The sequence below is a fragment of the Erinaceus europaeus genome, chromosome X, assembly GCF_950295315.1.
Source record: "Erinaceus europaeus chromosome X, mEriEur2.1, whole genome shotgun sequence".
NCBI classification, from domain to species: Eukaryota; Metazoa; Chordata; class Mammalia; order Eulipotyphla; family Erinaceidae; genus Erinaceus; species Erinaceus europaeus.
The window spans coordinates 24,975,602-24,997,393 of NC_080185.1; the positions used below are offsets into that span (position 1 = coordinate 24,975,602).

Genomic DNA, 21,792 nt, shown 5'->3' on the forward strand with positions numbered 1-21,792 from the left:
ATAGAACTATAAGAAATTCCAAACCCAGTCGACACCCTGATAAGGCAAATGGGTTGGCTAAGGTCCAGAGGAGAAGGAAATGACTTGCCAAAGGTGAAATAGTTAAGCTGGTGGTTGAACCAGGTCTGGAACCCTGGGTCTCAGTCTCCAGGATTTGTTAGGGGCACCACTAGGTGACTTGAGTGATTAAGGGTGCAGGGTCCCCACTGAGTGCTTTTCCCAGTGCCAGAAAAACTTCTCCACACAACTATGTGCAGACCTTACTGACTGCTGATTATTTGAAAAGGATTATCCGATCTGCAACACAAAGAACATGAGGTTCAAAATGAGAGTTAGGGCAGAGTGTGTAATTAGTATAGATTGTTGGGTCTGCCCTCTGGGCATACTTAAAGTGATTACAAATAGAAACAGATTGTTGGATTTAGCATGAAATTCTCCTTGCTGGCCCAAACGGTTCTTACCGACAATCAGCCATAAGCAAGAAAAAACTGATGTCAGTTTTATAATGTGTACCTAATATGCCTGGAAAAACACCGATAAACATAAAACTATGAACAATGCTATAGAGAATGGCTTATGATGACTGTTGTGATACATCTGGTATGCCACAAACAGGAAGGTTTTGGTTTGATGTAGATTTAACTTCTTTGTAGTTGTAGTGTTTTTTTTATTTATATTTCCTCACAAATGATACTGAGAGTTCCCATTTGTTTTTCTAAAAATGATTTGTTATGAAAGAAGAAGAAGAAAGAGGGGAGAGAGGCAGAGAGACAGAGAGAGAGAACACCAGAGCATCATTCTGGCACATGTGATGCTGACGGTTAAATTTGGGGCCTTATGTAAACAGACTCTCATGCCTGAGGCTCCAAAGTCCCAGGTTCAATCCCCCCGCACCACCATAAGCCAAAGCTGAACAGTTCTCTGGTTAAGAAATAAAAAAAATATTAAAAAATTGGGGGCCTAATATTTGAGAATCCAACACTTTATCCATTTCACCAGTGCCTAAGCCATCTAACTAGTTTCTTGTTTTCTTCCAAAAAACAATGCCTGCCAAGTCTCCCACTTAGGGCTGTCCTCTAAACGGTTAACATGATCTTTCTAAAACACACAAATCAGATTATGTGGTTTCCTAACTTTAGAATCTTCCAATGGCTCCCTGTTAGTACCCAGACAGTCGTTTTGGCATACTTCATTTGCCGTAATTTGGCCCTTGCTCCATTGTTTCCCCACCCCTACACACCACCACAGCAATGTGTATCCTGTATCCCCAGCCGCCAAAGAGTCAACTTGCTCTTATTGTGTATGTCCTGCCTGCATTCATCAATGTCCTTGACATGACTAACCATTTCATTCAGCCCTGCCATAGTTCCCACTCAGCATTAATGGCACAGACTAGACCCAGGCTCTTCTGAGAAATCCTCACCATCCATTGAGTAGGCACTTTTATCTCCCTTCCAGTCCTGTGGTATTTTGCTCATGCCTCTATCTGAGCCCTTTTTGCTCTCTGCCAAATATCAAGTTGGTTTGTTATTTGTCTGTTTCTCTATTACCAGAGTGTAGGATTTCTGAAGGCAGACCATGAGTCCTTCTACCACCTCCTAACCCAATGCTTGGGATATGGTAGGCACTTTAAATTTGCTGACCGAAAATGAATTATATTTCCCTTATCCAAGAATGTCCATGTTTATATTTTGGTCAAAACTATATTTCCTCTATCTTCCATAATGCTTCTTTTCCCTGCTAAACTATTCCTTTCATCTCTAATTTCCATGATGATGACCCAGACCCAGAGCATATTTTCGCTGGGATTCCCATCAATATCAGTCTCAGGACCTTATAACCCAACTGTGGAGTTGAATGATAAGTGTTTGCTGATGATTGAGCAGTCTCAGGAGACCTGTGAATACAGCTTAGAAATTACCAGGCAGGAGGGCTGGGTGGTAGCACACAGGGTTAAACGCACATAGTGTGAAGGACAAGGACCGGCGCAGGTGTCCCGCTTCAAGCCCCTGGCTCCCCACCTGGAGGGGGTAGCTTTTGCAGACAGTGAAGCAAGTCTGAAGGTGTCTATCTTTCTCTCCCCCTCTCTGTCTTCCCCCTCCTCTCTCAATTTCTCTCTGTCCTATCCAACAACAATAACAGCAGCAAAAAGATACATACAACAACAACAATGGAAAAAAAGATGGCCGCCAGGAGCAGTGGTGCAGGTACCAAGCCCCAGTGATAACCTTGGAGGCAAAAAAAAAAAAAAAAAGAAAGTACAAGATAGTATTCAGGAATATTCCTAGTGGCCCTTCAGAAGTAGGTATAGAGTTGGCCCCTCTTTGTGTGAGGTGTGTAGTAACCCTGGTTCTACATTTAGGGGAAATTAATGGATGTGATAGTTTCCATTCTGAGTCCCCAAATCCAGAATTCTTGTCAGGATCTCACAAAGCTTCACAAGACCAGCTAATCAAGTTATGATCAGTTTTCGATGGGAGTGCTGACTTCTGTTGTGCATTTTATAATTTCTTATTGGCAGGAGATTTCTCTAATTGGACTTTTGGTTTTTTACCAAGAAAGAATCCATTATTACTTAATCACTGTAGAATATATGGTATACAAAATATTTTAACAGATGACATAGCTTTCTATGAAGTTCAAAGTCATATCTGCATTTAGAGAACACCACTGCCACTTACCAACTGTGTGAATATGAAAATAAAAAAGGAACAATCTTTGCTTTGTAAGTAAAATCAGAATCATAATATCGAACACGTATCATCATTCAGAAGGTCAAATCAAATGAGAGAATACATGAAAAATAGCTGAACACAGAATCTGGCTCACAATGAAAACTAAATAATTGGTATTTATTTTTAGAACTTCAAAATATAGGGTCCAAATGATAGAAATAACAAGAAGATGTCTTTGGTTAAAAAAAAAATTAGAAAACTACTCAATTTAACATAATTGCTAGATTTTTTTAATAATTTCCACAGTAGACAGAACTGTTTAATGTTGGTGCTGATTATTTGAAGAACCAGATCAATTGTGTAGAAGCTGAATGGTAACATGGAGAGTTGTTGTCTTGATATGGAGCAAAAGGACTATCCAGAAAAGGAACCCAAATGTCATTCTGAAAGTGCTGTCAATCAGGTCAACTCTAAAAATACTTTCCTTCATTTAAGTTAAGAAGTTACCCTGAGACTCAAGACTAGTCTTTCAACAGATAGAGCCATATGTGTTTTCAACTTTGATGTAACCTGATCATGACCTAAGCCTGTGCTGTCCTTGCCAGTGACAGCTGAACTCAGCTCTCTCCACTCTCTGCATAGTTCACCTTTCCCAGAAAGAGGCTCTGATTTTCAAGTGGACCACTGATCTTTGGTATTCTTCACTTTGTAGTGTGTTTGGTTGGATTTAGTCTGGGAGGTGGGGTGTGGGGAGAGAGTGTCTAGATTATTGGCTGCTATGTTGCTTTTTCCTGGGTGAGAGGCCTCCCAGAAAACTTAGTTGGCATTATTATCAGCCATCAAGAAGAAAATCTTTTAAAGAAAATCTTTAGCAGATCAAAATGAGTCAGATTCATATATATTGAAAAAACTGGGGGCCAGGTGGTGGCACACCTGGTTAAGCACACACATTACAGTGTGTAAGGACCCAGGTTCAAGCCCCTGGTACCCACCTGCAGAGGGAAAACTTCACAAGTGGTGAAACAGGACTGAAAGTGTCTCTCTGTCTCCCTCTCTATCTCCTCCTCCCCTTTCTCTCTGTCTATAATAATAATAATAATAAAATGATATTATCTTCAAAAGAAAAAAACTGGGCGGAGGCAGGTAGCACAAGTGTTATGAACTGGATTTACATGTTGATCCCCAGCACCACCATATGCCAGAGCTGATCAGTACACTGATCTCTCTCTTTCTTTCTCTCTCCCTCTCTCCCCTCCCTCTCTCATAAATATTTTTTAAAAAAGGTAGCATTCCTTTTAGAAAAGTGATAAATAGCTGTAGCTAATAATAAGACAGAGAAATGCATTAATATAATGGGAAAGAATCCAATACAGTGTATATGATTCCGGTTAACAGAAAAAAAAAACTTCACCCATTAAATTAGAGGTAAAGGCTATATAGACTGTTATGCACTGAGAAATATAATCAGTAAACTAAAACCAGCAAGCATTAATCTGTATTATTAACCAAATATATGCAAAATAAAAGAAACTGTGAGATAGAATCTAGTACTGACAAAATAACGTTGGGATTGAGGCACAGTAAATATGTACCCCCTCACTCTTTGTTGATGACAGCGTCAATGACAGTGGCCCTTAGGACACCTTAGGCTGAGTGGGTAATCTGGTCTGACCACCTTGACCTCGTTGCCTGCTTTAACCCACGCTAGCTTCAAAGCAGCCCTGGTTCTGAACCTGCTCTGCATGCATCCTAGCACACATGCTCTCTTCCTGTATCTTCATCCTCTGTAAGAGGAGCTCTTCCTTCCTTTCCTCTGTAGAATCCCAGTCACCTCCTCTGTGCCTGTTGCTATGTATCTGTGTCCCCAAGGGATCTTTCCAGCTCCATGGCCCCGGGTCAGTTGGCTGGTGAGATGGTTCACATCACATCACATCCACAAGCTATCGAAATAGAAACATTAGCAAATGCCTCTAGAAAAGCCAAGGGAGTAGTTTTGAGCTCTAAATCTGGAAAGAAACTGATCCCTGGGGCCAGGGCCAGGCTCCTTGGACTTCCTGACAAATCACTATCTACTACTAAGATTTACCTTCTGGGAGACTTTCACATGAGGTCAATCCCAACACCATATATATCATGAACATAGTTGACAAACAGTAGACAGTCAAGGAAGGAAAGCCTTACTTGTAGGCCTCTCTTTTGTCTTTTTTTTTTTTAAAGATTTTATTTATTTAATAATGAGAAAGGAGGAGAGAAAGAACCAGACATCACTTTGGTACATGTGCCACCAGCGATTGAACTCGGGACCTTCTTGAGAATCCAGTGCTTTATGCACTGCACCATCTCCCAGACCACTCTCTCTTTTGTCTTTGTTTGATATCAATTTAAATCCTGTGCATAAGATCAAATTTTTGTATTGCTTTAGAGGGAGGTTAGAAAGACCATATAGATAAAAGAAGAAATATTCGGGAGAAATATAAAAAGTATCTCTTTTTAAACTGAAAAATTATTAGTGCTTGAATAGTGGTTTACAAGATTGCAAGATTGAGGGGGGTAGAGTGCATAATTGTTATGCAAACAGACTCACGCTTGAGGTTCCATAGTTCCAGGTTCAACTCCCTGCACCACTATAAGCCAGAGCTGAGCAGTGCTCTGGTAAATAAATAAATAAGTAATTTGGGCCTGAGGAAATAGCATAATGGTTATGCAAAAAGACTTTCATGCCTGAGGAACCAGCGGTCCCAGGTTCAATTCCCAGCCCTATCATAAGCCATAGTTAAGCAGTGCTCTAGTGAAAAAAAAAGGTTTTTTTTGCTTTATAAGATTATGAGATTACAGGAGTGTAAACCCTAAACCCCAACAATAATCCCTATAGTTCTCAAAAAGTCCCAGAAACTGGCCAATTAATGTTGCAACTACAGTAACTACTACTACTTTTTTCCTTAACTAGAGCACTGCTCATCTCTGGCTTTTGGTTGTGTGGGGGTTTGAACCTGGGACTTCGGAGCCTCTGGCATGAGAATCTGTTTGCATAACCATTATACTATTCCCTCCCCTCCCCCTTCCTTCTCCTTTTTCCTCTTCCTCTTCTCCTCCACCACCTCCTGCTTCTCCTTCTCCACCTCTTCCTCTTCCTTTTTCTCCTCTTCCATCTCCATCTCCTCTTCCTTCTCCCCCTTTTTTTTTGCAAGATCATGTCTTTCAATTCTCTATAATCTACATGTGGCCTAAACCATGCAGTAGTAAAACCATTTCTAATGGCAAACTGCTTTCTGCTCAATTCTGATTGAGGTCCCAGAAAGAAATCAGTGTGAGGTGCAGAGCCCAGAAAATGTATCCTGGGAGTTTATAACTTCCTCCTCCAAGCCCACAGTCACACAAGGACACACATGTGCTAACCCACACAGCATTGTATTTTGATACTAGTGAGAGCTGGTGAAAATGACCTTTAAAACATAGCCTTGTGGAAGAGGAACTGTTGCCAAAGTGGTGTGGGGGCGGGTTTGCACCCTGGAGCATGGCTGGAAGCAAATGTGGAGAGGGGAACAGCCAGCTTGTTCCTTGTTTGTTTGATCTTATCAAGGAACGCCTCAGGTAATTTCCTTCCTCTGATCACCACCATCCATACACCTCCTTCTCCTTACTATCCCCAGTCTCTCTCTGTCTCTCTCTTTCTCTCTCTGTCTCTCTCTTTCTCTCTGTGTGTGTGAGAGAAAGAAAGAGAGAGAGAGAGAGAGAGAGAGAGAGAGAGAGAGAGAGAGAGATGGAAGTGGTGGTCTTCACTCAATACAAACTGGGACACCCTGGTTTTCCACACAAGTGTTTGAGCCTTGAGTAGTATACACCTGATGTTCTTGGGACCCTGTATCTCACAAGTCTTCTTTTCTTTTTGGCAGAACTGGCTTATGACCTGGATGTGGATGAAGCTCCTGGGAACAAGCAACACGTGAATCAGAAGGACAATGAGATAGTGGCGTCTCACAACCGCGGGCATGCGCATTCCCCACTGGAGGTGCTCACCCTTGTGGCCATCTATGTGCTGTGCTTTTTCTTCCTGGCGCACTGATTTCCTGGTGCCCAGCACATGTGCTGCCCTTCAGCACCCTGTGGTGTTCCTCCAAAAAGGGAACGACCTACTTTTTTTTTTTTTTTCTATTTTTGTATCTCTTATACCTCCTCCAGCCATTAAGTAGAGGACTAATCATGTGTTACGTTTTCGAAAATTGAATGGTATCTTTATGAGGAGGGTACCTTTTAGTGGTAGTATAGATTGTCCTTTTACAAAAAAAAAAAAAGTGCCAAATTATTTTCTTATGTTTGGCTGCTACCATGTCTCTTTCTCTTTCCCTTTGCATGGATTTCTTTGGGAAAAAAAAAAAACAACTAAACAAACAAAAAATAAATAAATAAATACTCAAATAAAAATGTGCTGCGTCTTTTTTTTTTCCCAAGTTCTCTTCTAGAATGATTTGTGCAATACCTTTACTTCTTAGCTCGCTTGCTATTCAGTGTAACAAAAGCCCATCAGGCATCATCCGGCTTCCTGTATCCTGTCTGCCTGCTTACTTTTTAGGTGTGAATCCATCCTGACCCCAAGTCCCAGTCAAACCATTTCTCCCAGACACAAACGTAATCAATAATCTCCACTCGGAAATATTCAATTAGATCAGGCATGAGGAGTCTTATATTCTACCAAGGGCCTTTTGAATATTAATAACATTATTCTCAAGCCACATGGAATTATCAACTTAAAAATAAGCACTTAATGTTATAGGAAGGAAAAATAAAAAGCTCCTTAGATTTCTTGAATTCTGAGTCCTGCCTGTGGTTGTATTGGCAGGACCACGCCAAATGATTTATAGAGGCCAGATGAGCCAGACATTCCCCACCCCTTAATCAGAGTATCTTGCCTTTGAAACCAAAGATATCTCCATAAGTTTCCCACTCCCTCTCTACAAATTCCTACTCTGCTAAGAAGATGTTGCCAAAATAGAAATCCTCTGTGTGGGTCACTTATGTGTTTATTATTTTTGTTCCCCCAGTCAGAGAAGTGGGTATAAAATGGTATGAAAATCACACACACACACACACACGCACGCACACACACGCACACACATGCACACACATATGCATGCTTTGTAACTATGGTCTCAGGCTTCTGTCTAGCCCTTGGGGACTGTCACCTGGTAGGGCCAGAAGTTGCTGTGGTTCAAGCGGCAAAGGAAGCTGCTGATTTGTAAGATGCGGCTCTTAGTCTTGGCCTCAGTCAGGTTTCTTCATCATTCAGTTATTCAACAACTAATTTTTGCCTGTTCAGTAAGTGTCAGGTATGGTACCAGATGCCAAAGAGGCTAGAAAGCAAACAAATTTTTTTTTTTTTTGCCTCCAAAGTTATCGCTCATTGCCAGCACTATGAATCCACTGCTCTTGGCAGCCTTTTTTTTTTTTTTCATTTTATTGGACAGGACAGAGAGAAATTGAGAGGGGAGGTGGTAGAGAGGGAAAGAAAAAAGATAATTATCTGCAGGCTTCCTTCGCTGCTTGTGAAGCAGCCCCCTGCAGTTAAGGAGCCAGGGGCTCAAACCTGGATCCTTGTGTGGGTTCTTGCACTTTGTACTCTATGTGTGCTTACCCTGGTGTGCCACCACCTGACCCCCTCAAAACAGATATTTTCCCTGCTGTGCTGGAGTTGAAGGTCTGGTTTCAATCCTCTTCTCAACACCAAGTTTTTGTCACCTGGGTAGATACAGTATTATCACTTTAGTCCTCTTTGACAACCTCTAGAATCAGAAGTGACAATGGCACTGATGCTGTCAGGTGGACATTCTGCTGTCAGAGAACTTCAGAAGTAATCAACAGAGCACTGCCCCTAGTGCCCAGCCGATTGCCCGTTTGTCAGGTCCCAGCAACAGATGGCAAGAACAAAAGGAGCTAAGTATGAGAACCAGAGAATGAGACCGAGGGACACTGTGGGAGCAAAGGCCAAGGAAGGGACTGGGGAGTCCCTTTTGATTCTAGGAGGTGGTCTCAGCCAGCCTGGAGCTGTCCAATGGCAGGAGGTCACGGGGGGGGGGACAGGAGGTGTAATTTCTCACAACTTATCTTCCCCCCCTCCTGCTGTCACCAGCACACATTTCTCATGAGCTCCTGCAGAGCACAGGGCTATGATAGCCTTGTTTCTCCTAGACAGACATTTTAGCAGACAGAAATTGGAAATGTGTGGTTTAAACTCTTTCATTTGGTTGCTGCTGTCTAAGAAGCTAATCAGTTGTATCTGCTACTATGATGAACGGCAGTAGGAGAGAGAGAGAGAAAGAGGGGGGGCGTTTGTCATTAATTCTATATCTAAATGGAGTTGAAGAGAATTTTTTTATATTTATTTATTCCCATTTGTTGCCCTTGTTGTTTTATTGTTGTAATCATTGTTGTTATTGATGTTGTTGGGTAGGACAGAGAGAAATTGAGAGACGAGGGGAAGACAGAGGGGGAGATAAAGATTGACACCTGCAGACCTGCTTCACCGCTTGTGAAGCGACCCCCCTGCATTTGGGGAGACAGGGACCAAGAGGATCTTTGATTCCTGAAGCCTAAACACAGGAAAGGTTTCCTCCTGGAATTCAGAGTATATTACAACACTAAACTAGGAAAAGACTGAGAACCCAATTTTCATCCAATAGTGGTTCCTATCATTCCACTGGAAGATTTTTTTTTCCTTCAGAGTTATCACTGGGGCTTGGCGCAGCAGGCACTACAAATCCAAGGTTCCTGGCAGCCATTTTTTCCATTTTACTGGCTAGGACAGAGAGACATTGAAAAGGTGAGGGGAAGATAGAGGAGAGAAAATGATAGACACCATAAAACCTGATTCACCACTTGTGAAGCATCCTTGCTGCAGGTGGGGAGTGAGGGCTTCAACTCGGGTCCTTTTGTAGGTCTTTGTGTTTAGTACTATGTGCACTTAACCAGGCACACCACTGCCCTCTCCCTTAATCGCACAAGCCCACCACCAAAATTCTGTATACTCACTCTTCCACCTCCCCAGTGATAACCAACATAGTTCTCACAAGTCTTTTAAAAATTTTTTATATTTATTTTATTTATTCCCCTTTTGTTACCCTTGTTGCTTTATTGTTGTACTTATTATTGTTATTAATGTCGTTGTTGGATAGGACAGAGAGAAATGGATAGAGGAGGGGAAGACAGAGAGGGAGAGAGAAGGATAGACATCTGCAGTCCTGCTTCACCAATTGTGAAGCAACTCCCCTGCAGGTGGGTAGCCTGGGGCTTGAACTGGGATCCTTACACCGGTCCTTGCATTTTGCACCTGTGCTTAAGCCGCTACACTACCACCCGCCTCCCAGTTCTCACAAATCTTGCAAACAGTTTGATTCAAATTTTTTATTTGGCAAGTTTACATCAATCAGATCTCTACATTCCACATATGAGTGAAGCCACCTGGTAGTTGTCTTTCATCTCTTTATTTATTTCACAAAGCATAATCACCTCCACTTCAATCCATTTTGTTCCAAAGAACACAATCACTGGAAGACTTTTAAAAAGATGGATGGATGGATGGATAGATGGATGCATGGATGGATGGATGGATGGATGGATGGATGGATGGATGGATGAAAAAGAACAAGAACATCACCGGTATGTGGTACCAGAGACTGAACCTGGAACCCTATGCTTGCAAGTTCTGCTACTTACCTGTATACCACCTCCCTGGCCACCACATGAAGGCTTTTTCTTTAATGTGACAAAAATGTCCTGTGACTTTGGGACCAGGTTGTCCACCTGCAGAGAGGAGATGACTATTTTCAAGTTCACTGCTCCCCACCCTCCACCCCTGGGGGGCAAAGAAGGCTTTCAGACTTTACACACCATTGTCACTTACTTGTTCCCTCTGTAGGTCTTCTTTTACCTCATAGATTACGGTGCATCTAGAACTGGAGCTAGGCTCATTCACGCAATAATATACCAGAGCTCTCATCCACTAGCTCATCTCACAGTCTTTGACCAGCACCTAAGACAAGGTTCTTACCGGATCACAAACCAGTCTATTTGGTTTCCAGGCCTTGGAACTTCTTAGCCAATATATATATATATATATATATATATATATATATATATATATATATATATATATATATATATATATATATATATTAGATCCAGACAATGGTGTGCCCAGTAGAGTGCACAAACTGCCATGCACAGAGACAAGATTTCTCACCTTGATGGTGCTCTGATTCTGTGGTGTTAGTGGTCCAGAAAGTGTGTACTTGTCCCTTTATCCAGGACTGGATTCATGAATGTGTTCTGCAGAAGCCTCATAGAACTTTCCTCAGCCAAAGGTCATATTTGACATAGTTCAGTTCCCAGAATGGTACAGTAGCCACCCAGCATATCTTCTATCTTGGCACAATGTCTGTGGACAAGGGCCCTCCTAGGTTGAGTGATAGGGACCACAAGACAGCTTTTCTGTAATGCCATGGCCTGATGGCTTCAACTAAATGCATGGTATTAAAGTGGAAACCAGACACAATTCTGAAACACTACCTCCCATTGACATATTATTTTACTCAATGGTTCATTTCCTCAAGCTTTTTTTTTTTTTTGTCAGACCCCTGCTACTTCACAGCTTTTATTCTGTTAGCTCAGAATCCAGTTTTAGAGCTACCAAGCGGCGTGTTATCTTTGAAAAGTCCATTCTACTATTTGATTTAATTTCCCACACATGAATTCAGCCCAGATGACTGCTTTGTGCTTAGATTAGGTCCCGAAGCTGGGAAATTGTGCCATCTTGTTGGCTGTTTCCAAGCTTCCCTTGTATTGGATGCACATGTGAACTTCAACTGGTTCCATTTTAGCATTTGAACCAGACACACAGAATAAATGCCAGAGCCCTAGGTTGAAGAAGAACCACTAACTGATCTCAAGTCTTTACTACCACCAAAGACAAAGTTCTTCCCAGGTCACAAACACATTTATTTGGTTGATTGGCCTCTATTTTATATCAAATTGGTTGATTAAAGGGAAAAAATGGGGCCAGGTGGTGGCACACCAAGTAGAGTGCACACAATACTATTGACAAGGATCCAAGCTTAACTCCCCAATCCTTACTTGTAGGAGGGAAGCGTGTCTCCCTCTCCCTCTTCCTTTCCCTCTCTCTCTCTTTCTACCTCTCCTTTACCTCTCAACTTCTGTCTGCCTTAACAAATAAAGGAAAGAAAAAAGTAGGAAAAATAAATAAATAAAGGTCACCGGGAACAATGGCTTCATTGTGCAGATACCAAGTCCCAGTGATAAGCCTGGTGGTGATAAAAAAAAATACAGGGAGTTGGGCGGTAGCACAGCAGGTTAAGCGCACGTGGCACAAAGTGTAAGGTTGGCGTAAGGATCCTGGTTCAAGCCCCTGCTTCCCACCTGCAGGGGAGTCACTTCACAGGCAGTGAAGCAGGTCTTCAGGTGTCTTTCTCTCCTCCTCTCTGTCTTCCCCTCCTCTCTCCATTTCTCTCTGTCCTATCCAACAATGACGACATCAACAATAATAACTACAACAACAATACACAGAAAGGGCAACGGAAAGGAAATAAATAAAAATTACAAATTAAAAATACATATATACAATTAACAAAAAACTGTACAGAGAGAAATGGAGAGAGGAGGGGAAGACAGAGGGGGGAGAGAAAGACACCTGCAGACCTGCTCCACAGCTTGCGAAGCAACCCCCCCATCACTGCAGGTGGGAAGCTGGGGCTTGAACCAGGATCCTTGCACTGGTCCCTTCACTTCACACCATGTGTGCTTACCGAATGCTCCACAGCCCAGTCCCCCATCTTTATTTTGTTTTTTAAGTTTGTTATTTATGAACATAACAGAGAGAAAAAGAATCAGAGCATCACTCTGGCATTTTCAACGCCAGTATTCCAACTCATGACCTTAAAACATGACCGACTCATGTTTTAAGTGCAGTTCTCTAGGAAATGTGTCACCTCCAGGGCTGTGATATGTCAGTCTTTATAGGTCAAATATATCTGCCCAGTCAGGAGGTAGCATACCTGGTAGAGCATACAAATTACAGTGCCCAATGACTTGGGTTCAAACTCCCTGCACCGCGTTCCCACCTTCAGAGGAGAAGATTCACTAGTGACAGTGATGAAATAGTGCTGCAGGGGCTGGGTGGTGGCACACTTAGTTAAGCACACAATGTGCCAGGACCCGAGTTCAAGGCCCCAGTCTCCACCTGATGGAGGAAAGTTTTACAAGTAGTAAAGCAGGGCTTCAAGTGTCTCTCTGTCTGTATCCCTCTCGGTAGCCCCCTTCCTCTCAATTTCTGGCTGTTTCTATCAAATAAATAAAGATAATTAAAAAGAAAGGAAGGAGAAAGAAAGAAAGAAGAAAAAAAGTAAAAGAAGGGAGTCGGGCAGTAGTGCAGTGGGTTAAGCGCATGTGGCGCAAAGCACAAGGACCAATGTAAGGATCCCGGTTCGAGCCCCTGGCTCCCCACCTGCAGGGGAGTCATTTCACAGGCGGTGAAGCAGGTCTGCAGGTGTCTGTCTTTCTCTCCCCCTCTCTGTCTTCCCCTCCTCTCTCCATTTCTCTCTGTCCTATCCAACAATGACGACATCAGCAACAGCAACAATAATAATTACAACAATAAAACAACAAGGGCAACAAAAGGAAATAAAGTTAAGGAAAAAAATATTTTCAAAAAAAAAAGAAGAAAGTAAAAGAAACAGTGCTGTAGGTGTCTCTTCCCCACCTCTATCTTTTCCTTCCCTCTCAATTTCTCTCTGTCTCTACCCAAAATAAATAAATAAATAAACATATATCTGCCTCCCAAATGGATCCACCCATTGCTCCTGGCTCTTCCATAAAGACTGATATGAGTTTAAGATGATGCCATTCACCACACAGCTCTCCTTCAACTAGAGTTTACACTCACTGGTCCTTGCCTCTTCTGGATTCTTTTCCATTCTAACCAGCTCCTTTAACTCATGGCACAGTGGGTTTGTGGAACTCTTACACTGTCACGCCCAGAATTGAGCCTTTGTGTGTCTGGAGACCAAGCACAAAGAAACATGGGTGGTTATGCTTCCATAGAGACCTCAGAGTTCCACCAGGAAAGTCCTAGAGTACAGACACTTGCTTAGAAGATATGCCTCACTCTTGATGAATGATAATGAGCTTATAGCCAACTAAAACTCAAAGATGTCTTTGCAAGAACAGCTGTCAAGCCATGTTGCTTCCACTCCACACTCAAGTAAATTTTGTATGCATGTGTGTAAACAATGGTATATATGTCCTGGGCTAGGGGAAGCATTTCTTCTCAAGGCCACAAAAGTTTTAGCAGGTCTCTTACAGAATTGCTTTTGAGGGGACTAGATGGTGACACACTCAGTACAAAGTACACATTACCATGTACATGGACCCAGATCCAAAGCCCCTGGAATCCACCTGCAGGTGTGAAGCGTCATGAGTGATGGAACAGTGCTACAGGTATTCTCTCTTTTTTTTATTTCTCTAAGATGAAGAAAGAAGAAAGAAGAAATTGGCCTTGGGTGGTTGTTCAGAGGTGGTATTGCTCATGCATGGAATACTGGAACCAGATTTTAATAAAGTAAGAAAGAGATAGGGGGTCAGGAGATAGTTCACCTGGCAGAACACACACTTCACCATATACAGAGATCAGGGTTTGAGACCCTGGCCATTACATTTCATGAGTGGTGGGGCAGTAGTATGAGTCTCTCTTCTCTCGGTTTTTTGCCTCTCTCTTCTCTCTGCCTCTCCCTCAAAGAAGAAGAGAAAGAAGGAGAAGAGAAGAAGAAGAAGAAGAAGAAGAAGAAGAAGAAGAAGAAGAAGAAGAAGAAGAAGAAGAAGAGGAGGAGGAGGAGGAGGAGGAGGAGGAGGAGGAGGAGGAGGAGGAGGAGGAGGAGGAGGAGGAGGAGGAGAGGAGGAAGAGAAGGAGAAGAGGAAGAGGAGGAGGAGAAGGGGAAGAGGAGGAGGAGGAGGAGAAGAAGAAGAACAAGAAGAAGAGTAAGAAGAAGAACAAGAAGAAGAACAACAACAAGAAGAAAAGAACAACAGCAGCAACAACAACAAAAATATCTTCCAGGAGCAGTGAAATTATGCAGACATGGTGTCCCAGAAAAAAATCCCTAGCTACAGAGGACTGGGAGGTGGCACATCTGGTTGAGTGCATATGTATTAGTGCAGGAGTCATTGTGGTTCAAACCCTCAGTCCCCACCGTAGGGAAGAAACTTCACAAACAGTAAAAAAAAAAAAAAAAAAAGTGCTACAGGTGTCTTTTTCTCTATCACCCCTTCCCTCTCAATTTCTGTCTCTAAAATAAATATATAAATAAATACGTAAATAATATTTTTAAAGATTTTTTTAAAAAGGAAGAAATAAAAACCCAGGTGTGGGTGGTGATGCACCAGATTAAGTGCACATAGTATTATGCACAAGGAATTGGTTTCGAGTCCCTGCTCCCCACATACAGTGGGGACACTTCACAAGTCCTGAAGTATATATGCAGGTGTCCATCTTTCTCTCTCCCTTTCTACCACCTCCTCCCCTTTTAATTTCTCTGTCTTATTGAAAAAATGGGGAGAAAACAAAAAGAATGAGAAGAAAAAGGAGAAGAAGAAGGAGGAGGAGGAGGAGAAAGAGAAGAAGGAGGAGGAGGAGATGAAGAAGAAGGGCTTCCAGGAGTGGTGGATTCATAGTGCCTGCACTGAGCCCCAGTGACTGGAGGAAAAGACAAAAGAGAAGTGGGAAGGGGAGGGGAGAGGAGGGGAGGGGAGGGGAGGAGAAGGGAAAAAAGGAGAGGAGAGGAGAGGAGAGAGGAGGAGAGGGGAGAGGGGAGAGGGGAGAGGGGAGAGGGGAGAGGGGAGAGGGGAGAGGGGAGAGGGGAGAGGGGAGGGGAGGGGAGAGGAGAGGAGAGGAGAGGAGAGGAGAGGAGAGGAGAGGAGAGGAGAGGAGAGGAGAGGAGAGGAGAGGAGAGGAGAGGAGAGGAGAGGAGAGGAGAGGAGGAGAGGAGAGGAGAGGAGAGGAGAGGAATGGCGAGGAAAGGCGAGGAAAAGGAGGAAAGGAAAGGGAAGGGAAGGGAAGGGAAGGGAAGGGAAGGGAAGGGAAGGGAAGGGAAGGGAAGGGAAGGGAAGGAAGGGAGGAAGGGAAGGGAAGGGAAGGGAAGGGAAGGGAAGGGAAGGGAAGGGAAGCCCTAGTGCAAAACACTTCAGGTCTGGAATGCAACTGATGTTTTTTTGTGTCTGATAACTCCATTATTAATTCTACAGGTAATTATTGAAACAGGCACTATTCTAGTCCCTGTGCCATGTACATGCAGTGTATGAAACAGAGCTCCTGACCTCACAAACTTTCCCACATATTAATGAAGAAAAAGAAGAAATTACAGCCAAAATACAAACAATGCAATATAACTGTACTTGGGCCATGTGGCAGAGCAGAATGGGGTACAACTTATGGCCAATGGTGGGAGATATGATCCCCAAACCCAGCTTTGAAGGACAAATGTTCACATTTTGAATCAAGAATAAAAGAAAGACTTGCAGAGAGCAGAGAGCTTGGCAAGGTTATGAAGGAAGCTAAGCCTCTTAAGCAGAGCAGTAGGATACAGAAGTGGAATGGGCCAGACACTAGGGTACTGAGAGATCTCAAGGTGCCTTATCCATGGGGAAAGGAAGCAACAATGGGAGCTGGGTGTCAGGGCACCCAGCTGAATGCACACATTACCACGCACGAGGATCAGGGTTCCCCACCTGCTGGTGGGAAAGCTTCGCAAGCAATGAAGCATGTCTACAGGTGACTGTCTTTCCCTTTCCTAGCTTTCCCTCTCCATCTCAATTTCTCTCTCTTTTCCTTTTGTTCTTGTTCTTGTTGTTGCTCTTCTTCTTCTCCCCCCGCCCCCAGCTCTGTCTTATGGTGGTGTGGGGGATTGAACCTGGGACTTCAGAACTTCAGAAATGAGAGCCTCTTTGTTTCTTTTTCTTTTTTTTACCCCACCCTGAGAGAATCTCTTTGTATAATCATTATGCTATGTCCCTCCACCCTCAATTTCTCTTTGTCTTAGGAGCAGTGGTTTCATAGTGCTGGCACTGAGCCCAGGCAATAACCCCTGTGGCAAGGCCAGGCCAGACCTTGGTGCAGCTGGCTGAGTGTGCAGGTACCTGAGTTCAAGCTCCTGGTCTCCACTTGCAGAGAGAAAGCTTCATGAGTGATTCAGCAGTGCTGCAGGACTCTCTCTCTCTCTCTCTCTCTCTCTCTCCCTCCCTCCCTCTTTCTCTCTCCTCCATTCCCTCCTTCCCTCTTTATTCATCTCTGTCTTATCCAAAAATCAATCAATAAAATATTTTTTAATTTAAAAAATAACCATGGTGGCAATTAAAAATGAAGGAAGCAGCAGGATGTGGAAAGTGCAGAGAGCATTTTTCAGTGGGCAGGAGCCTTGAACCATATATATACACCCAATAGTATACCTAAAGCTTATTATTATGACTTTTTTTGCCTCCAGGGTTATAGCTGGGGCTCAGTGCCTGCACTACAAATTCACTGCTCCTGGAGACCATTTTTCTCATTCCGTTGCCCTTGTTATTATTGCTGTTGTTGTAGATGGATAGGACTAAAAGAAATCTAGAGAGGAGGTGAAGACAAAGAGGGGGAGAAAAAGACAGACAGCTGCAGACCTGCTTCACCATATGTGAGGCAACCCCCCTGTAGGTGGAGAGTAGTAACCCAAACCGGGATCCTTACACCTGTCCTTTTGCTTCACGCCAAGTAAGCTTAACTGGCTGTGCTACCACCAGGACCCCCAAAGCTTATTTTTTAAAGTTTCATGGGGGAGAGAGAGGGGGTAGAGGGAGAGGGAGAGGGAGGGAAAGGGGGAGAGGAGAGGGGGAGGGGAAGAGGGAGAGTCAGGGGAGGGAGGGGGAGAGGGAGAGAGAGAGAGAGAGAGAATCTAAGACACGAAAAAAAAAAAAAACTGCTCAGTTGTGGCACATAGCAGTACCGGGCATTGAACCTGGGATCTCTGGGGCCTTAGACATGAAAACCTTGTGTTCTGATAGTCTGGGCTATCCCCCTAGCCTTGAATATAGCTTAAAATTGAAATGTGTAGAAAAGGTCTGAGAGAGAACTCACAGAGTAAGATGCATGTTTTGCCATGTGTGCAAGCTTGCTTTGTACCCCACACCATAAAGGGCTACCAAGGCAACAGAGGAAGTTCTAGTCTCTGATATCTCTCTCTTGCTGTCTCTCCCTCTGTGTGTGTGTGTTTGTGTGTCTTCCTCTTGCTTTCATTCTTCTATCCCCTCTCTCTCTCCCTCTTTCCTTCTCTCCCTCTATCTATCTATCTATCTAAATGAAAAACTCAACAGGGAAATCACTCATGTCTGAGCCCCTGGCCCTACAGGAAAAATGTGTGTGTGTGTGTGTGTGTGTGTGTGTGTGTGTGTTTAAAAAAAAAAGACTGGATAAAAAACTGGAATATATACAATAGTATAGTGCTCTGCAATTAAAGAAGATGCTGCCACATCCTTTGGGACAAAATGGAACTGGAAGCGATTATGCTTAGTGAAGTAGACAAGGAGGTGAAACATAGCCACTATATTCCACATATGGTTTGCTCATACATGGAATATAGAAAACTGAAATATGAGAACAAACAAAAAGAAGGAAGAAGAGGAAGAGGAAGGAGGAGGAGAAAAAAGGAAGAAAACAAATAGTATCTAAGACTTAATGGAACTATGATGGTTATAAAGGGGCACAGAACTTTAGTAGTGAATATGGTATGGAACTGTACCCCTGTAATGTTATAACCTTACAAAATCATTGATAAAATTGTTAAAGGGAGAGGACTGGGCACAGGCACACTCAGTTGAGTGCACATTACCATGTGCAAGGATCTGAGTTCAAGTTTCTGGTCCCCACCTGCAGGGGCAAACTTTCACGAGTGATGAAGCAATGCAGCAACTCTCTCTCTCTCTCTCTCTCTCTCTCTCTCTCTGTCTCTCTCTCTCTTTCCATAAAATAAATAAATTATTTTTTAAAAAAGATAAGATCATATTGTTTGGGAAAAAAATGGACATAACTGGAAGTGACTGTGCTAAGTGAAGTAAGTAAATAGGTGAAGGAAAACTGCTAGAAGGTTTTGCTCTCCTGTGTGGAATATAGGTGGCTAAAGTTTAAGAAAATGCCAAACAGCCAACTGTCTCTTAGAATATGTAAGCTCTATGGTGATTATGGGGTGGGTAGGCACAGAACTTTGGTGGAGGGTGTGGTGACTCACAGCCACCATGTGTGGGTGTGAAATTATACCCCTGAAATCTTTTAATTTTGTAAAACATTGTTAGATCCCTAAAAATTTAAATAAGTAAATAAGTAAATAAATCTTTCTTTTCAAAAAGAAATAAATGGATGAGTCAAACAAACCAAAGAAAGCAGGAAAGGGCCTTGTCTGGACTACTCTATTGATTTCCCATAAACTAAGCAGTCTCTCTTAGTTCTTCACACTTGAATTTCCACATAAACCCAAAGTCAAAGACGGGGGTGGGGTGGGGTGGGGTGGAAGGGCAGAGAAAGGCAGAAGGTTCTAGGAGAAACAACTTGTCTCTGGAGGTTGGTGAATAGTAAGTGGTCAAGAAATACATATTAGGAGCAGGAACACAGGATCAGTCAAAGCATTCTCCCTCAGGCTGCTCAAAACTAAAAACACATGTGTCTTAAATCTGTGACACAGCTGCTACACAGTCATACACTGACTTAGAGTTTGGGAGACAATGCTTAAGCTGCCCATGCCTTCACTGCAGTTCTAGTTGGAGACAAAATATTTCAGAGCTAGCTTTCTTTGCGGATGAAAATCTCTAGTTTACAATTCCATTGGGTAATGGCACTGTTCCATCTAATTTTCTTTGTTGCAGTCTTGAACTCCTATATAGGGCAAGGTTATCCTCCCAAGCTCCATATTTTTGCACAAGCAGAAACTGAGTCCCAGAGAGGCTAAGGCACTTGGACAGGGTCACACAGTAATCTAAGTGCAACGTCATAATCGATTCAATCAGAGCCTTCCCTACCACATCAACTAGGCCTCATTATCCAGGGGGAAAAAAAGCAGATTTAACAAATGTTTACATTGGTGATCTGGAATCAAGGCTGTTTTCTGAAATCTGGGCACGCACACACAGAATTAGACTGATCTTCGTTTTGATCCTAGTGGCAGTTAAAAAAAAAAAATCCCTTATCTAACAAAACACATTGCCTTTCCAAATTAATGCATTCAAGCCAGGGCCTGCTCAGAGATGTTTAATGTTGCCCTTACAAATTGGAACCTGGGGTGCGGGAATTCCATCATTCTCCTGAAGACTCCCTGCCACAACAGATGCATTGTTCTCCTTACCCGTGCTGTTTGGTTTCCTGCCTTTTCTGTCAGGTGTTAGGTATTTATTTTGTTTTGTTGGTGCTTTTGTAATCAGTCTAGACATGGGCCTACACTGAACCATCCAGGAGGTAGATAAAACTCCCACAGTGGAATTAGGTAACCCCCTTTTGTGCTGTTCTTGCAAGGAAGGTTGGAACAGATAGCTCCAAACTGGAATGTTGAAGAAAATCACCACAGAATGAATGGGATTCACTAATGGAGACAGCAGGAAGTGCTCTGTCTCTGAAAATACTCCCTGTCCTATAGGAATCATTATGCCATACTCTGGATGAATTTACTGTCCAACAGTTTTATCTCCGCCAGGGCTCTAAATGCTTCTGTTGGGGAAAGAAGTGTCTCATTTCACAGAGACTGCCTGTTTCTGTCTCTCCACACCTGAGGATCTGTGGATTTTACTTTACTCTGAACAAGCAAAAGTACAGAGATCACAAGATAAAAATAAAGAGGGCACGGCCAGAACACAGATCACCCAGCTTTAGTAGAGGCGAACTTCATTTGCTCTCTTCAAGAACATGCTTTCATGGTTCTAAACCTTCACGGAATGGGAGCCAAGGGGGGGTGACTTGCCTGGTAGAGTGTACACTTTACCATGTGAGGGGATCCATGTTTGAGGCCCTGATTACCACACAGGAGCACCTACAGGGCTGAGGTTTCAAAAGCGGTAGACCAGTGCTATAGAGTCTCTCCTCTCTCCCTCTCTCTTTCTCTCTCAGCCTCTATCTACAAGAAAGAAAAGAAAAGAGAAGAGAAGAGAAGAGAAGAGAAGAGAAGAGAAGAGAAGAGAAGAGAAGAGAAGAGAAGAGAAGAGAAGAGAAGAGAAGAGAAGAGAAGAGAAGAGAAGAAGCCAGGAGCAGTGGAATTGTATAGGCACTGAGCCCTAGTGCCTGGAGGCAAAAATCAGTAAATAAACAAACAAATGAGTCTTTACAGAACAACTAAAAGTCTCAATAATATTTCATAATTTACACAGCTGACTACATTTACCTTCATCACCTACTTGTCTGGAAAAACTGAAGAGGTTGTGTCCTTTCCCTCTAGCCTCCCCAATACTGTACCTATAACAGAAGTTTCTAGAAAGCAAAGAATTCTGAGCAACAATGTGTACCTTTAGACTGCAGTCAATGAGATCGCTCAACCTAGGCTGCCCCCCAGTGCAGAGCCCCTCTTCTAACACATGACATCACTTCAGACCACGTCTGGAATGAATGTCAATTTGAGTGGTCAGAGCTATGGCAGATGGCTGAGGTACTACTATTCACTTTCTCTTTGATGCCCATACACACACAAGAAAGCCACCAAGCACTAGTCAAGTGTGAAATCTGACCACAGCACTCAGGTCTGACCTATTAAGACAGAATATTCATTAGTAGCCCAAAGTCCATCTTAAAATAATATCATAGTCCTCTGCTGTTTTACCAACCAGGCAGTTTTATTGTCTCATTGGTTTCTGGAATTTGCTTATAGCTACAGTTACAACAGTACAATAGGGCAATAGTACAATAGGACAAAATTGTTGTCTAGAAACAAATGCAAAAAGAGGACAGTTTCCTAAGGTCCACAAACTGTTGAAACCTCTAAATCAAGTCACACTTTTTTCTTTTTATAGCTTAAAAATTGATTTATTGGATAAAGACAGGCAGTGAGAAATTGATAAGGAA

At 42.9% G+C, this 21,792-nt stretch overlaps 1 protein-coding gene and 1 long non-coding RNA gene across 3 annotated transcripts in view; one reads left to right on the plus strand and one right to left on the minus strand.

Moving 5' to 3' along the window:
• The window catches only part of GPC3 (glypican 3), a 465,788-nt gene extending 458,691 nt beyond the window's left edge, over positions 1–7,097 (plus strand). The window contains exon 8 of the mRNA XM_007517010.2: positions 6,569–7,097. Coding sequence (XP_007517072.1) covers positions 6,569–6,738 — 170 coding nt within the window. The 3' untranslated portion in view covers positions 6,739–7,097. The remainder of the gene's footprint in view (positions 1–6,568) is intronic.
• LOC132535848 (uncharacterized) overlaps positions 1–21,792 on the minus strand; it is a 134,339-nt gene that overhangs the window by 6,888 nt on the left and 105,659 nt on the right. The window contains exon 4 of one of the 2 annotated variants that reach the window (XR_009547595.1): positions 10,367–10,469. The exons of the other annotated variant lie outside the window; for it this stretch is intronic. This is a non-coding gene — a long non-coding RNA (uncharacterized LOC132535848). Of the gene's footprint in view, positions 1–10,366; positions 10,470–21,792 lie in introns of those variants that run through there. 2 annotated transcript variants of the gene reach the window in all.